Consider the following 18,379-nt stretch of genomic DNA (forward strand, 5'->3'; position numbering starts at 1 on the left):
GATGACTCAGCCACATGGCTGCCAGCAGGAGACCTCAGTTCTTCACTGGCTGTTTGCAGAAGGCCTCCACTACTCACCACATGGGCCTTTCCATCTGGGTTCTTGAGCATCACACAGCATGGCAGCTGGCTTCCCCATAAGAGGGGATCCAAGAAATAGAAGGCATGCAGCCAAAATGGAAGCTACAATGTATTTTATTACCTAACCTTGGAAGTGATACAACATCTGCTTTCTATTGGTTACACAGACCAACCCCAGTACATTGTGGGAGGGGACTATATATGAGGGTGAATACCAGGAGGTGGGGATCATTGGGAGCCATCTTGGTGGCTGCTACCTCACCAAGGAAGTTTTGCTTCCATAATTATGAATTAAAGTGTTTATATCAGAGTTACACTAACATTGATACATTTTTTTTGACAAAGCATTTTCTGGAGTGAACTCCATCAAGCCAATTTAATTTCTTGATCAATTTTCCATACAGCACAAGCAGCCTACTTCTGATTGTTTGCATTTTCATTTTTTTATTGCTTACTTAATGTATTTTCATGAATCTTTTTTCACATGTTTTTCATAACTAAGATTTTATTGCTCAGTTTTAGCAAGGCTTTTTGCTGATCAGTTTTACTATCATGAGTTTTGTTTTGTTTTTGTGGCCTTTATATCTACTAAGTCAGATTTTCCAAAACTAAATTTTGCAGATGTAGGTTTGGTGAGGAAGACTTGATTATCTATAATTTATCAATAAATCAAAATTTTTAATTTTGAACAATTATAACTGTAGTAAGTTTTATTTTATGGTAATTATTTCTTCAACTTTTCTCATGAATTGGATTAAAGACCAATATTTCGTAGTTATTCCTTAATTATTCTATAAGGTATTTTTGAGTCGCTTCAGATGGTTCAGGATTGCTCTGTTGTCCAGGAGGGTCCTGTCATAGATCTTGCTAACTTTGTTCTCCTTCATCTTTCTGTGCACATGTTCTAACTGCCTACACCATCACTGAAGGAATACGTGAACAATATCCCTGGTGTCAAAACACAAAGGGTCCAAGTGTTCCCCAGGAGTTAAAGTGAACCCTCATCACCTCATCTTCTCCTCTTCCTAAGAGTGACTTCAGCCACTCTTCCCCCTGACCCTGACCCACTGAAAACCAGAAAGTTGTTGACACTTCTGTTAGGGATCACAGCATGTCCAAAGAAAATTGGATTCTTCAGGGTGAAAAAAAATTGGCCTGTTCCCCCCTTAAAGTTCTCTGAGTCTGGGTCCTGGAAACAAGTAGTTCCCTTAATATGTGTTTATTGAATAAGTGAACAAATGAATGAATGAATTAAAAAAATGTGGTTAATTCCTGAGGTCCGTGAGTTACACTGGTGGCATAAATCTATTGAAATCTATATCTTTGGTCTATAAACAAAGCTCTCATTGTTGTATTACTGAGAAGCTCTTGACACACCTCCTTTAACATTATCATCCTCCAACTAGATTATTAGATTATTTCTCCCGAAAATGGAATATTGCAGAAATAACAGTTCCCTGTGCTTTCTTCTAATCCATTTATTCACTTGATGGTCCATGGATTTTCAATACTTAACATACAGTGTAGCACAAAGGCGAACCATAATCCCCTCTCATCCTTTCTTAGAGAATTTGCTTCACCTAGAATTCCATCAGCTTGTTTTGTGATATGAGCCCAACCCTCCCTTTCCTCTCTCCCTCCCAATAGGGAACCTTTTCATAGGCTGGAATGAACCATTCAGAGTCTTCCTCTTGAAAGGTTAAGCTAAGAGACCTAAACTGAGTGTATGATCGGTCAAAGAAAAATCAGAGGGGACAGCAGCTAAAAACAGATTTTATTCAGAAACTATTGCAATAGTGGAAAAAAGACCTCAAAATAAAACTGGGCTCAGTTCCCAATACTGCATGGACAAGTGGAAATTTATAGCCAAGGAGAAGGGTGGGGGTCAGTGGGTAGAAAATTACTAAGAGGAACCATCAGGGGTAAGGAGAGATTCTGGCTAAACTAACTTGACAGGATTCTTGCTGAAGGCAGGCCAGGGTGATCAGACATCACCTGAGGGATGGGGGTGGAGGGTGAGAAATTTGATTAGATATCAAGGGTGATCAGATATTGAGGGTGAAGGATTCTTTCTATACTGACTCAACAGGATTCTTGCTGAAACTGGGTGATGCAGGCCTGACAAAGACGGACACTGAAGCCTAAGGTCGAAGGCTAGTTGAGAAGAGGGCTTAGAGGAGCCTGACTCAAGTTTGGTCAAGGGGAGAAGCTTTGTCAGATCCTGACTTTGGAGATTTTTGAGCTAAGTAGTGACATGCTTGGGTCTGTGTTTCAGGGGTGAGCTGTGTCCAGGGAAGGGAGGAAGGTACAAGACCTGTTTGGAGGTCAATTACAATAACCTGGGAGAGAGGTAAGGCTAGCCATCAGGTAGCTGCTGTGGAAATAAACTGAAAAGGGACTTGGAAACTGGAAACAAGAGGACGTTTGTGGAAACAGGAACAATTGAAGACATAGGAATCCAATCTGGGTAACTGCAGGAGGACACTGATGCCCTAACAAGTAGAGGCACCATGGAGAGAGATGCCCCTTTGCGAGGCTAGATGTTCAGCAGACAACTCAAAATGGGGAATTCAGACATGCCTTCCTTTGTGAATTTATATTAGATTTTTAAAAAATTATATTAACAGTTTGATAGGAAAGCAATATAATGATATTGCTAAAGAACAGAAGATAATGAAAAAAACAGGACTTATAATTCCTCTGTTCCCATTTTGATGTCCTTTTTTTGGTCTTTTTTCAAATGCTTTAAAAAAAGTTTGTACTGTCAGATTGTTTTTTTGTTTTGTTTTGCTGAGGAAGATTTTTGCCCTGAGCTAACACCTGTGCCAATCTTTCCTCTATTTTTTTGTGTGTGGGACACGGCCACAGCATGGCTGGTGAGTGGTATAGGTCCATGCCTAGGATCCGAACCCCTGAACCCGGGCCAACGAAGCAGCGTGCACAGAACTTTAACCACTCCACTATGGGCCTGGGCCTGTTTTTAAATTTAAATTTTAATTTTGGGTAGGTTAATACCTACCTTCCTTTCAGGAGTCTGGGGCTCCTGAAAGGAAGGCTTTTGGAGATATGTCAGGTAAATATTTGCTCATAAATAGTGGCTGGATTCATGGTCTGAAACTCTAAGACTAACTGAATATTGATAAAAAGTGTTTTCTTTAAACCGAACATGAAACAGGTTTTTTGTTTTGCTTTGATGAGAAAGCAACACGAGAGCAACTGACATTGTGAAGCAACTTCTTCCAGAAATTTCTGGATCCTAACGCCTCTCAAGCTCACCAGAAAGTAATCCCCAGGTGGGCAAGAGCCAGCTCTTGCGCATGCGCAGTAAAACAGACGCAGCTGCCTCGCTCTCCGCGCGCCGGCCCCGCCCCGGCCTCTTTCTGCGCCCCTCCCCACAATTCGGTGGGGCAGGTGTTACCGCGACACGGGTCCGACTGTTTTTCCTTCCGCCCTCCATTGCTTTCTCCGCTGCAATGGCGTCCGGGCTGGTGAGGCTGTTGCTGCCGGGGTCTCGCTGCCTCCTGGCTCCGGCCGCCCCGGCACTCGCGCCGCCGGTTCGAGGAGTGAAGAAGGGATTCCGCGCCGCCTTCCGCTTCCAGAAGGAGTTAGAGCGGTGGCGCCTGCTCCGGTGCCCGCCGCCGCCCGTGCGCCGGTAGGAGCCGCCTCGGGAAGGGGTCGGGGAGGCGGGGAGGGTTGCTCGTCGCTACAGCCGCCGCGCTTGAGCCCAGGAGTTTTGCTTTAGAGACGCCGTGGGCCGTGGACGCGTGGCCCGGGGGCAAAGGAAAGGGATTCCCGCCGCGGGGTTGAGCGCGGGGCTGCCCGCGACGCTGCCCGCGACGCCTCGGGACTCCCGTTTAGAATCCTCTCCGCTGCGAGCTGCGAGAAATGAGGCCGCTGGAGGGTCACTTGATGGGGACTTGGGTGTTGCAGGCCGTGTTTCGTAATGCCTGAGCGTTCTTTGGGTACGGGTAAGAGGGAAGAAAGCGCTCCACCGCCTTGCGATTTAGGGCAAGAAAAACATGAATTGTGTACAACCACAAGTCCACTGTGCAGAGCAAAAGGAAAACAGTTTCGCTCTAGGTTTTTGCCCTAATTAATCTTGTTCCAGTAGTAGAAGGTCTGGCAGAAAGAGACGCAGACCTTTATAGCTCCAAATGAGATTCTGCTACACGTGACGTTTTGCATCTGTTTCTCTTTAGTCTTTGACATGTAGTCGTGGCAGAACAAATAGACGCACATCGCTCTTTTGTGGCTCCGTTTATGGGTACATATTTGAGTTCCATGTTATTGCCATTACAGCGATGTAACAGTGCTTGCTTTGAAGTTGTTACTCCTTTGGAAATTTAGTATGACATTTTGATAGCTATTTTAATATTGCGCTCCCCCCCAAAAGTTGATGCAGTTTATACACCTACCAGCAGGAATGTACGTGTTCGTATTCCTATACTCTTTCAACACAGAATATTAAGTTCTTTTCATGAAGGCAAAAAATAGCGTTTGTTCTTAATTCACATTTCTTTGGTTATTGTGAGGTTGGTCATCCTCGGCTTTTATAGTGGGAAGACACTAAGGATAGTGTAGATTATATGCATCTTAGGACTTACAACCCAGATCTTTATACTTTGCTGACCTTTTTTTAGTTAGGAGAGTTTTATTTTGGGTTTATTGTCTTTCTTTAAAAAAGACCTTTTAGTCATTCTTGGCGGTGATTATGAACTTTTAACCTACTTATAATATTGATATTAGATTATTTAATAGCGAATTTAAATGGATGTTTTCAAAACTTAATAAAATACAGGATAAATATAATGTACAGGCATACCTCATTTTATTGCATTTTGCAGATTATTGCGTTTTGCAGATACTGTGGTTTTTACAAGATCCTCCACCAGCAAAAAGGTTATGACTCGCCAAAGGCTCTGGTGATGGTTAGCAATTTTTAGCAATAACGTATTTTTAAGTTAAGGTATAAACATTATTTTTTTAAACATAATGCTACCACACACTTAATAAACCACAGTAGAGTTTAAACATAACTTTGATAGGCACTGGGAAACCAAAAAATTCATGTGACTTTATTGCAACACTCGTCTTATTGCAGTGGTCTGGAACTGAGCCTGCAGTGTCTCTGTCGTATGTCTGTATCTATTGTTTACGGCTTGAACTTGTGAAACTGTAATTTGTATTTCATACCTAGGTGTAAAGCATAGTTCCATGGTTAGAGCAGAAATGAGGAACCTAAAAGTTAGGATGATGGCTTAGTCTTTGAAGTTGAAGAATGACTTTAATGTGACAGTTGGCCCAAAGGGAAAATTAATCCAACAATGTCTATAGCAAAGAACCACAAGTAATCATCTGACCTGAGTTTTAACTTATAGAAAATCAAAGCCTGGCATTAAAATGAAACTCAGTTTTTTTTTTTTGTGAGGAAGATCAACCCTGAGCTAACATCCATGCTAATCCTCCTCTTTTTGCTGAGGAAGACTGGCTCTGAGCTAACATCTATTGCCAGTCCTCCTCCTTTTTTTCCCCAAAGCCCCAGTAGATAGTTGTATGTCATAGCTGCACTTCCTTCTAGTTGCTGTATGTGGGACATGGCCTCAGCATGGCCGGAGAAGCGGTGCGTCGGTGCGCGCCCGGAATCCGAACCCCGGGCCGCCAGTAGCAGAGCGTACGCACTTAACCGTTAAGCCACGGGGCCAGCCCCCTCAGTGTTTGTTTATTTCCTCTATGTAATTAATAAAATTGCATCACAATGAAAAAATGTTTGCGTCACAGTAACGTCTTGTTCTCTGTACCATCTCTTACTGTCTTCTATTTTACATTTTCAGTTCAGAGAAGCCCAACTGGGATTACCATGCTGAAATACAAGCATTTGGACATCGGTTACAGGAAACCTTCTCCTTAGATCTTCTCAAAACTGCATTTGTTAACAGCTGCTATATTAAAAGTGAGGAGGCCAAGCGCCAAAAACTTGGACTAGAGAAAGAAGCTGTTCTTCTGAATCTTAAAGATAATCGAGAACTGTCTGAACAAGGGTCATCTTTTTCACAAACTTGCCTCACACAATTTCTTGAGGATGCGTTCCCAGACTTGCCCACTGAAGGCATTAAAAGTCTTGTTGACTTTCTCACTGGGGAGGAAGTGGTGTGTCACGTGGCTAGAAACTTGGCTGTGGAGCAGTTGACGCTGAGTGCAGAATTTCCAGTCCCCCCGACTGTGTTGCAGCAGACTTTCTTTGCAGTGATTGGAGCCCTGCTCCAGAGCAGTGGACCCGAGAGGACTGCACTTTTCATCAGGGTAGGTGATTATTAATTGCACGTGCTGGGACGTGCTGGTGGTGGACAGAAGGAAAACTTTTTTGTAATCCATTTATTTGTTATCTGACCTTAGAACAATATGTGTAAATTTTTCTCCCTACCAAAATCTGAGAAAGACCTAGAGCTTTGCTATGGTAGTATCCTAATTATTCCAGTTTTTTCTTATTGAGGATGTCCTCAGAGGTGAGTGGTAAATGCTGATTGTGAGTTTGTAAGGACTGCCAGCCATGTCTTTAGATTTACATCCTTAGGTCCAAGGATAGTGCCTCCATGCGAGGTGCTCGGTAGATGGTTAATGAATGAGTGAAGCCAGCAGCCACTATTCGAGGGCCTAGGGTGGTGAGGGAGCCTCGTGCTTAAGTACCAGCTGCTGGTCTGCTCTTACAAGTGAGGAAATCTTGGAGTTCTGAGTCCCTTTGAGGGACACCTAACTCCTTGTTAGCCAGTAACTTAGGTAATTAAAATCCTTATGCAATTGGTATGACTTGACTCCCCCTGTCCTTTTAAAATCTATCAACTGGGTGAATTTTTATCCTCTCCATTGGCTGAAAATGAGTTTTTGGTCACTCTTACTTAAGGCAAAGTCCACACAATCACTTTAAGTGACAAAAACAGCCTTGATTCAAACATTTGAATGTTGAGTCCTTTAAACCAGCATTCCTTGCTATTGGAATCTGTTCATTTAGTTTTGATAGAGTTTGATAATTTTGACAGAGAAGGATACCTGTATTAACCAACACTCAGGCTTTGTTCATAGGTAAGACCTATCTTCTTCCTTCTCCGACTAGGGCCTGTAATAGGTGGGCTGCCTGTCTGCCTTTGGGAAGCAGGTGTGTTACCTGACCCCTCTGGAGTGGGAGCTCAGGGAATGAGGAGGAGAAAGGCAAGCAGAAGATTTTACCTGACTTGATGGCTATAAGCAGGTTTAGTGCTTTCTGAACCTGGTTGCTGTTTAAAACAGACTTCAGTGGGCATCGTGTCCCCTGCTGGAACCTGCCACCCATGTTCCTTGACTTGGGTGTTGGCGGCTCCTTCCCTTCTCAGCTTTTGGTTTCCTGGATAGGATTCCTTTAAAAGTAACATCCCTTCTGGGAGTGCCACATCAGGCCTCAAGGATTTTCGTCCCTTTGGCGTCAGTTGCAGACTTCTACCCAACTGCTGCAGGCAGCTTCTGCCAGCCTGTTGCCTTTAAGCAAGGAATGTGTGTGGGCTGCCAGTTTACTGGAGATCTGTGGCCCCAGATGCAGAGGCCAGTGGACCCTTTGAAGCCCTAGAGGCTTGAGGTGAAAAGGAAAACCTCCCCCCTGCCCAATTAAATAGTTTTTTCTAAAGAAATTCTCCGAGTCCTCCCTTGATTTCCATTCTCTTTATCCCTGTAGCCTCTGTAAGAGTCTTAGAACTGTCTAAACAATTTTTGGTCACCTTTTTGAAATTTCCACAGGATAGTCATGAGACTATTTTGGAAATATTTGTTTACGATATTTTAGTGCTTCTGTTGACAGTTCCAGTTATAGATGAGATAGATAATTCAAATATCTGTTTCTAAGTGAAGAGTGTTGATGTCTCCCATTACTGCGTCTCCCATACTGGAACTGACAGGTTTGAATTGTCTTATTTCATTCATTTGGCCACCTAACATTTATTGTCTCCTGAGCACCAGACACTGTGTTGAGCACTGGAGTCAGAGCTAAATAGGATGCAATCTTTGCCTTCAGGGTCCTACTCACAGCTCACTGGCGGGTGGAGTGGAGTGTGGGAGGTGCTCTCATAGAGCTATTATAAAGGTGCAGAGGGAAGTCAGAGGAGGCATCAGCCAACTCTAGCAGGGTGAGGGAGAGTTTTACAGAAATGACACTTGCCCTTAAAAAGGACATTCCAGGAAGAAGCTTTGAGGACCAAGACTTGTGCTTGGGGAACTACAAGTAATGTTGTGTGGCCAGATCATATTGTATCTGGGAAAGTGATGGGAGATGAGTCTGGGCCTTTAAGAGCCAGTGAAGGGATGATCTTTTAAACTTGGGCCCCTCAGAAGGTGGTTTGGCATCAGTAAGATTAGCATCACTGAGAACTTGATAGACATGCACATTCTCAGGCACCACTTCAGACTACTGAAGCAGAATCTCTGGGAGTGGGGCCCAGGAAGCTGTTTTAGCTAGTTCTCCGGGTGATACTTCTGCACCTGAAAATTTGAACAGCACTATTGTTAGCCATGTTAGGAGCATGTATTTGATGGTCTTGTAAAGGCTAATGTAGAGACAGCTGGAGGAGTTTTAAGTGGGAGATTTCCATGATAAATGGGCATTTTAGAAACATCATTTCTTCATGCTGCCTCCATGTTCTGGGGAGATGAGATTGAAGTATTCAACCCACACTCTACTGAAAGTTCTGATAATAAACTAATAGGACCAGGAGCCAATAGGAAAAAATAGAAGGAGGCATAGGTGATCACCGCCCTCCCCTGCCCAAACTGAGATTTCTTTCTGTATTCCTCGTAATATCTTAGGCATTAGAATTGTTTTTCCTTACCCTACAATTGGTTATTCTGTATGACAAATAACAATCTAGTGATTCATACATAGGTGAGTAGCCATATGTGTCTCATAAGGCATCTCTGTCTCTCTACGTTAAAAGATTCAAAATCCCGTACTGAGAATGGACCTTTATAGTCTTTATTAATGAAGCTGAAATAGAGTTCTGGTGCTTGGGGAAGTGTGGTAATGAAATTGACTCTATTTCTTGAACTAAGGGATCTTTTCTTTTTTAATTTCTCCCCTCTTGCCCTCATTGACCCATCCTGTTACACATACTGTGTTTGTTAACACAAATTAATTGCAATATATTGTTATGAAAATTAATGTTCTCATATTTTCTATACAACATAGATAATTCTTTTTATTGACAAAATGAATTTTTTTCTGCTTTGAATGTTCATAATTTGTTTCTCAGTGTTTTTGGTCTTATAAATTGAAAGTATTCTCAAGTCAAAGTTTTAAAAGGCAGTTAATGTGAAATTATTATTTAAATGATTTTTTTAAAATCATGAGCTTAGACAATGAAGTATTATAATCTAGAGGCCCTTAGTGCCTTTTTACAAGCGTTTCTGCCAGAAGTTATTGCTGTTTATTCATTAATGTGACTCTTTTTAACAATATTTTTTGCACTGATAAGAATATATTTCTAAGTTATGAGACAGGATTTCACCTTCAACTATGATTTTGGTAATAAATTTATATGGAAAAATTAGATGGGAATGAAAAAGAATAGTACATTTTGTCTTTTCATTAAGTTTTTTTTTTTTTTGGTGAGAAAGATTCACCCTGAGCTAACATCTGTTGCCAATCTTCCTGTTTTGCTTGAGGAAGATTTGCCCTGAGCTAACATTGTGCCCATCTTCCTCTATTTTACGTGTGGGTTGCCACCACAGCGTGGTGGCCGATGAATGGTGTAGGTCCGTGCCTGGGAATTGAACCCGGGCTGCTGAAACGGAGTGCGCCCAACTTAAGCACTAGGCCGTGGGGCTGGCCCTCCCTTTAAGTTTTTAATTTCTGTTCAAAGTGTACTTTAAATTATAGTCCTTATGTTGTTTATACTAATTGAAATGTATAAATTATATTTTTATATGCAGGACTTCTTAATTACTCAAATGACTGGAAAAGAACTCTTTGAGATTTGGAAGATAATAAATCCCATGGGGCTCCTGATAGAAGAATTGAAGAAAAAGAATGTTTCAGCTCCTGAATCTAGACTGACTAGGCAGTCTGGAAGCAGCACAGCTTTGCCCGTGTATTTTGTTGGTTTATATTGGTTAGTAAAATTTTAATCGTAACTTCACAGCAATGATTGGAAGCCTGAAAAACTGACACAGTTCCTTAATATAACCTCTAATTGCATTAAGATTTTTAAAAATCTCATCCCCATGATTATCTATTTACTGTGTCCTTTCCTGCTCATCATTCTTAGGGGAAGGTAAGTAATCTGTGGTTTGCTAATAGTAGCTTTTGTTAACTGACTGTTCACTGTAGAATTTCATGAAGTATATGTTAATCTAAATATTTCTGTAGAAAAATAAAAGGTTTGACCCATAAGTATTACAAATTTAACCCTAATCCACACTTCTAACAGCTTCAACTGAACCTAGAACTAGAAAAGGAAGGGTTTAGTTGTCCATCAAAATGTATAAATCAACCCACATTTGAGAACTTTCTAATTTTCTTAGTAAACAGTTGACCTGCCCCAAGTTGATTTCAGGTGGATTGAAGTGCTAAATATAAATAGCGAATATCTAAGATAACTAGATTAAAATTTAGGTAAATATTTTTCTGATCTTTATATGATGTAGGTCTTTATAGGTGTAAGAGCAATGAGAGACATCACAAAGGAGAAAATGGATAGTGTAAAAAGTTTCATCTTTAGTTTTAACGGAAGTGCAAAGCAAAAGCATGAGATAGTCTTGCTTATCAGATTGGCAAGCCTCAAACACCTGTTTTATCAGCAGTTCATATACTCCTGATAGAAAGGAAAAAATGGTGCAATACTTGTGTTACTTCTAGTGTGACTATTATTGCCAAAATAAGATTTAGAAGGCAAAACTGATTTGTAGACTGTGTTTTATGAAATACCATGTAATTTCCGACTACCGTTGTTTTTTCTAGTGATAAGAAGTTGATTGCAGAAGGACCTGGGGAGACAGTACTGGTTGCAGAAGAAGAAGCTGCCCGAGTGGCACTTAGGAAACTCTATGGGTTCACTGAGAATAGGCGGCCCTGGGACTATTCCAAGCCCAAAGAGGGGTTGAGAGCAAAAAAGACCATCACTGCCAGCTGACCAGCCAAAGATGTGGCAACCTGAAATTTGTGAGCAAAACAATGAGACTACATGTCAGAGACGTTCAGAGTTGGACATTTTTCAAATTGTACAGAAATATGTCTTATTCCTCATACTAAGTTCTGAGTGTCTAAAATTAAATAAGTATTCATCAGGTCAGCTTTTTTTTGTCTCTTTATAATCATTTTTGTTTTATCAAGTCTTTTTTTGATGTTTTTCCAATAAATTTTTCCTAAAGTCCCTGATTTTATTATTGTATATAACTTGTACAGTTAGGTGTATTTTATGCCCTTCTAGCTTTGAGGTATCATAATTTGAACATATGTTTTATGTGACCTTTGCTGTAATACCAATAAAAAGTTAGTCTTTGTCTAAATATTTCATTGTAGTTTAATTTGATGTAACCAGGTTAGTGACCTTTGCCTCTCTAATATAATTTTAGCTAAAATAGTAATGTTACAACTCTTAAGCTTCAGAAATGTAAGGTACAGATTATAACAGTTAGGTATTTACATGATCTCTAGATTCTGTCTAGATTTAAAATTCTATATACTAATTTATTTCATAGTTATTCAATTTCCATAAAACAAACAAATGTCAGTAAAGGTCAATTTTGTGCTTTTAAAAGAAAACATTAAAAAAGCAGCTTAGGATATTGATGCTAACTGAAAAATATGATATGTATTTATCAATGTAGTATTCCGGGATCCTAATCACAGCTGCTATGTACCAAGCACTGCTCTAAGTGTTTTACTGGAACCCATTTAACTCAGGAGAGGAAAGATCTTAAGGGTGTGTCCTTCTGGTTCTTGAATCCTTTGAGTTCAATTCAGTAATCCAACTGCAAATTCCCTTTGATTCATTTCTTTCTAACTCTTTGGCAACGGTCGTCATTTTTAGTTTCAGTCTGTGAGTAGTCACTCCCAGGGATTGACAAGAAAAGTGAGACTTGGGAGTTGAGAATAGAAAAGAGATAAAATGTTTAAACTGACAGCACTTTTGCCATGAAATCTTTTTGTAAAGGAAGCCGAAGGACCTTTGAAACTCCTTTCCTTAGACTAGTCAGGAAAGTGGGGCTTAACGTCACGTGTGAGAGGTATATCTGATCTATCACAGCTAACGTAGACACTGGAGGGGAAGGTTTGAGAACTACATAATTGGCTGAATTGGTGGGTTAAATGTAAATTATTTCACCTTTCTTTTGAGAGTTAGCTCCAACTCCTAATAATTGAACAGAGGGATAGAGGACCAAACCCAGTGGTAAAATGCCCCACTTACGTGTATCCTCCACAAGTAAACATGATTTGATAAGCATCTCATTGACACCTTAGGAGAAAAGAGATCGGAGAGTTTCTGGGAAGCAAGAGACTAAGTGTCCTTCAACTACTTATTCATCCAGCAAATGCAAAATGGCAGATTCTAGCTAGAGGAGTGTTCTAATTTTATTTTAGGTGAGAATTTTTTCAAAAGGTCTTTGGAGAATTCAGCTGTGAACTCAGTAATCCTGTTTTTTCCCCACAAGTAGTGCTGATAATGTGATCCCAAATTTCTCCCTTTCAGGGCAGTTTGCAGGACCTTAACCTACAAGGTTGGACGCAAAGTATCCTCACCCTTAGGTTTTCAAGCTTCTACACCTTGAATGCTTTTAGATTTACATATGGAACAAATCTAGCTCTAGTTCATAAAAACTACTTTGCAAGTAAAGAGATCTAAATCCCTTAAAAAGAATATGATTTCAACACATTTCTAAGTAAAGTCTTTGAAACTAAACTAAGTTGTACTTTTTATTTATTTTTATTTTTTTTTTTGTGAGGAGGACTAGCCCTGAGCTAACATCCAATGCCAATTCTCCCCTTGTTTCTTGAGGAAGACTGGCCCTGGGCTAACATCCATGCCCATCCTCCTCTACTTTATATGGGACGCTGCCACAGCATGGCTTGATAAGTGGTGCGTCGGTGCGTGCCCTGGATCCAAACCTGCGAACCCTGGGCCGCCGCAGTGGAGCGTGTGCACTTAACAGCTGCACCACTGGGCCAGCCCTAAGTTGTGCTTTTCAAAAGCACCCATTAAAATATGATGGGCTGGAATGTAGAAAACGAATTATTAACATACTTTTGCAGTTCCATATGAAATAGCTTGAAACTTGGAACCAACCTGGACAACTGTTTAATTTGCCCTATGAGGATAAATGCTGCAAGTTTCATGTGTGGACAAGAGGAACACGGGGGTGCGAGGGTGTCACCAACAGGGGTGTGTGACCAGGAGCTTTCAGTGACCATTTGGAAGACTGGGTCTAATCCACGTTGAAAAGAGTCATTTTGACAGTAGGAAGTTGGTGGGATATAAAAGCACTGATAACTGAAACGTACAACCAAAATTTCACAATGTTATAAACTTATTAAGACATCAATAAAAAAAAAAAGCACTGATAACTGAACTTGGCACCACAGAGAGATGTTCAAGTCATTTACTTTGAAATTCTGACACCCTTTCCCTCCCACTCTCCGGTTCCCTGGGCCCCAAGTATAATTGTACCAATAGAAGTTCCTAGGCCAAATATGTAAGACTAATGTCTACAGACTCAATTACATAAGCCTTATTCTTTGTAGTTCATACTCTGTGTTTATTATGTGCATATATAAAATAGGGAATACTATTCTCAAAATGTTTTATATGGTCACGAGAAAGTGAACTATTGCTAGAACCTCCCAAGTGAGAAGGGAACAACGGGGCTGTTTTTGTTTGGTGTGGTATAGATTTTGGCCACAAGATGGTGCTCTAATCCTATGTCACTGTTAAGTAGCAGGCAAAGTGCCGTTAGGGGAGCACTGTATTTTCTCCCTATACAGGAAAAATTACATATGTATAGGGCATATGATTACAGTGACATGATTTTTCTGGGCACTTTACAGTTCTAATATTCTATGAATATGTCTGCAGAAGCTAGCTCACCCTGTCTCCCTTCAGGATGTAAAGTTAAGAACTTCATGTATGAACAGTTCACCTCTGATGCTAAGGTATAGATGTTTGAGCTCTTTTATATTTACTGGAAAGAGGGAAAACTGCAGGGCTGCCGTAGATAAAACTTTTAAAAGACATTTTTTGGGGGCCCCTTCTTGCTATTTTCTCCTACTTTTCATGATGGGAGAAAATGCACTGCAGAGGGAAGGGAATCTTAGTGTCCATCTTGACACTTCATAAAACCAGATGTGGACATTCTCATCATGGGGGCCAGCTCACAACATTTTCCGGCTGAGGGACACCCACAGGGATGCCCAGCTGGCAGCGTGCCGCCCACGTCTGCATGCTTAAGCCCACTCTGTTTTCCCCTCAGCTGCCCCCTGTGTTGTCTCTCCAAACCTCAGTTGGTAAAGCCCTCTACCATTGTCCCCCAAGACCTGGAGATGTGGCTTGCAACATTAGTTGGTTATCAGTCACTTGAAAGCCAAGGTGCTCTTTGCAGAATACAAAGAATGATTGCTAGATTGAGTCCCATCTTGCGAACAAAGAACAATTTTTCCAGGTGAAAACTCGTGCAATCAAAAGTGATAATCACAAGCACACATGCTCCTGAAAAAAGCAAGCTGTTTCGGCATTGGTAGTGTCCGTGCTTTCCACTAACACTCATTCTTCGTGTTCCTTTATCTGGCTCTCTGTTGGTGCTCACTAACAACAGAAGATTAAGGGTTTTGAAATAAATTTCTGAGATAAAAACAATTGAGAAAATTAAAAACATTAACTTATTCCCCCTTCAGTTGAGGAAGAACTCCATTATTTGATTATTTGCAGAATACCATTTTACCACATCTGTTGTATATTAAAATTGCAAAATGAATTAATAAGTTTGTTTTAATCAGTTTTGCAGAAGAGATGAGTAATGAGGTCACTGACAGCTAGAGGAGGATGTTTCTAGGCAGAGGAGGAGGGGTTTGCTGACTGTCTGATGACACTTCCTCTACATAAGTTATTGATACCAGCGTCTTCACAACAAGACAACATGTCAGTAAGGGCCAGGGGACATTTATCAGGAGACAATCCAGTTAATAAATGCAGTAAAAACTCAGCTGACCATCCTCAGATTAACTAAGGACAGGGATGCCCATGGGGCTCCTGACAACCTGTCACCAGCACTCAGTTCTGGGTCCTGGAATTGTTGTCTAGGAAGGACAGACACAAAGGGCTGCCACCCTTCTCTTTGCCTTTGGTAGCCGGGATTATAAACTTCAGATGAAGGAGGTATAGCACTAGGAAATTTAAAAACTCACTTCCATCTTGCTACCTCATATTCAATCATTTAATCTGCAAACATTAATAATGTACCTGGTATCATGTAAAACAGTGATTTCTCATTTAGCAAATTTCTCCTTTAAATCACATCTGCATCCCTTTGTCTTCGAAATTTGGGAGAGGGCCAAAGGGGCAGTTTGGGGAATTTCAAGAGAAATGGCGCTTTAGAGCCAGTGGTGTCTTCCACTCTTTGGCCGCCCAAAGTGGACTCTCGGCAGGACACGGTGTGTTTCAGCATTCACGGGAGACCAAGGATGGAGAAGTCGTCCACCAGCTTACCCAGTCCCCGCCTCTCCCCGGCAGTCACCACTGTTCCGTCCTAGGAAGTGGCCTTTGCTCCTCTGCTGGCTCAGAGCAAAGCCCTGCCCTTCCTCTGCGTTCCTTAGACCCCTTAATGTGGGGCTCGTGTCATTCAGCTTTTCATTTTCAGAAAAACAGTTACTTGTACAAAAGCCACTCCCATGTCTCTTTGTAAAGTTCTCCTATGATTGGCATTTTTTTTCAGGTCACCTGTCATCATCCCCTTTTTAGGACAAAGACTCCAAAGCCAATAAGACAAAGAGCTTTTGCCTTATTTGGGTCTGTGCCTACTCTTTTTTGCATTGTGTCTCACATGGAATTGCAAGTGCCCATCTTATTAAGTGTCAAGAGTGACTTTACTGGTTCTTGGCCTCAGTTTTTCCATAGGTCTACCATTTTGTTACTTTAGGAAAATTGCAGCCTGTCGCCTGTCCAAACTCAGTACATCTAATCTGTATGATAAATTGTTCAAACACGTCTACATAGCAAATAAATAAAGATTTTGACACCCAGTTCCAATGTGTGAGGCTCTTCCCCACACCACCAATTCTCTGACATCAGCTGAGTGCCCTACAATTCCACTCAATTCTCACACTATCATCTACCCAGAGACAGCATCAGATTCCACAGGTTAAGGGCTCAGGCCCACAAGACTGCTCTCCACTTCAGGCGCCAATCCCAAGCCCAGGTTAGGTGGTTCCTTGTGCTTCTGACCAACTGGTTGTAAACCAGAGGTTCCCAAAACCTGCCTCCTTGTGTTCGATTCATTTGCTAGAGCGGTTCACAGAACTCAGAAACATCTTACTTACTAGATCACTGGTTTATTATAAAAGGATGTAACTCAGGAACAGTCAGATGGAAGAGATGCATAGGGCAAGGTGTGGGGAAAGGACACGAAGCTTCCATGTCCTCTCCCAGCGGGCCACACTCCCCACATCTCCCCGTCTTCAGCAACCCAGAAGCTCTCCACACCCTGTCCTTTTGGATTTTTACGGGGGGCTTCATTATATATGCATGCTGGATTAAATCACTGGCCACTGGGGATTGACTCAACCTCCAGCCCCTCTCCCCTCCCCATAGGTCAGGTGGTGGGACTGAAAGTTCCAACCCTCTAATGACAGGGTTGGTTCTCCTGGCGACCAGCCCCCATTCTTAGGTGGGGGTCCAAAAGTCACCTCATTAACATAACAAAAGACACTTTTGCCGCTCTCTTCATTTAGGAAATTCCAAGGGTTTTGGGAGCTCTGTGCCAGAAACCGGGATGAAGACCAAATATATATTTCTTATCATAAATCACACTATCACAGCAAACATGATCTTTTACCACAGGTCTGTAATTTCTGTGGCAATCTCCATAACTTAAATTTATTTCAGTTTACCTCAAGTAAAGGAGTTTCCATAAATTTTATCTTTTTGAAGTTAAGACAAGGCCTACAGACTCATTGACTTAAGTGTATCAAAAGATAACAGTTGAATTATATAAAAATAATAATTTGAGAGGAACATTTTCCCCCAGTCCAGAGACTATAAACAGGTGCTAAAAGTCAGCCAGGGTCAGAATCTGGCTGTCGACTGGTGAGGATGGGCTAAAGATGAGTAAGTTGGGAGGATCAGGTGAAAAGTAGACAGGATATATAGTCTGGGAACCTTGATATCATGATTTTTCAATGAGATGTTTCCAAATCATATATTCGAAACTTGACTAATATATTGAAGAGGCATTCAGAAATGGGACCAGATACTTCAAAGTTTAATGTGCCCAGTAAAATGTGACCAATTTGTATTATTGGGGAGCAGCCAGCTGTATCATGTAACAGGGGTGGTTCTATTAGGCAATATTAGAAAGGCAAGCTATTCTGGTCCTTTCTGGAACGAGATGTGCTGGAATCAAGAGCCCAGGGATCTAGTCTTGGTCCTGCAGCCACTTGTATGTCTTCTCTCTTGGACTAACACCCACTTGGTTCTACTTCCATATTTTGTAAACACACTTGCAATAGTGACTTTGCTGTGCTAGGATTCTCTCTCTTCCAAAATCAACTTCCTTAGGGAAAGGGCATATTTACCACTGTAACCCCTAGCACTTGGTACCCAGTAGGTACCTGAACGCAAGAAAAAATGAAAGGAGTGTATAATTCTCAGATTACCGCTAACACTATTCCTATTTTAAACTATTCAAAATAATAGAACTGAATGGGATCAGAAAACAGGAAAACCAGTAAAACTGGCTCTAAAAGGCGCTAATAACTATACTAGCATGTTTGCTAGAGTACAAGTGGCCTGAGGTAACCCTTCAAAATAATTTTTGGGGGTCAGCCCCAGTGACCTAGTGGTTAAGGTTGGTGCGCTCCACTTCGGCGGCCCAGGTTGGGTTCCTGGGCACGGACCTACACCACTCATCTGTCAGTGGCCGTGCTGTGGTGGCAGCTCACGGACAAAAAGAGGAAGATTGGCAGTGGATGTAATTTTTTGGCATTTACTCTTAAATAAGGAAAACAATCCACCCCCTCTTCTCTCTTGGTTAACTGCAGTACCCGTACTTAAATAGTTGCAAGTAGCAAAGCTCAGCCC

The 18,379-nt window shown here is 41.4% G+C and overlaps 1 protein-coding gene across 1 annotated transcript; it reads left to right on the forward strand.

The window, feature by feature from the left end:
• Window positions 1-3,549: 3,549 nt before the first annotated feature.
• Window positions 3,550-11,469, forward strand: MRPL44 (mitochondrial ribosomal protein L44). Its single transcript, XM_058533101.1, has 4 exons — window positions 3,550-3,732; window positions 5,912-6,380; window positions 10,026-10,204; window positions 11,053-11,469. The coding sequence occupies exons 1-4, from the start codon at window positions 3,554-3,556 to the stop codon at window positions 11,222-11,224; spliced, it is 999 nt and encodes a 332-aa protein (XP_058389084.1). The 5' UTR covers window positions 3,550-3,553; the 3' UTR covers window positions 11,225-11,469.
• Window positions 11,470-18,379: the final 6,910 nt, after the last annotated feature.

Source organism: Diceros bicornis, chromosome 37 (genome assembly GCF_020826845.1).
Source record: "Diceros bicornis minor isolate mBicDic1 chromosome 37, mDicBic1.mat.cur, whole genome shotgun sequence".
NCBI classification, from domain to species: domain Eukaryota; kingdom Metazoa; phylum Chordata; class Mammalia; order Perissodactyla; family Rhinocerotidae; genus Diceros; species Diceros bicornis.

What these genes read in the sequence shown, in the direction of transcription:
- MRPL44 (XM_058533101.1), top strand. Translation starts at nt 3,554, where the DNA reads ATGGCGTCCGGGCTGGTGAGGCTGTTGCTGCCGGGGTCTCGCTGCCTC. An exon ending in CCGCCGCCGCCCGTGCGCCG is followed by an intron (nt 3,733 to 5,911) that starts GTAGGAGCCGCC and finishes TTACATTTTCAG; the next exon opens with TTCAGAGAAGCCCAACTGGG. An exon ending in GGACTGCACTTTTCATCAGG is followed by an intron (nt 6,381 to 10,025) that starts GTAGGTGATTAT and finishes TTTTATATGCAG; the next exon opens with GACTTCTTAATTACTCAAAT.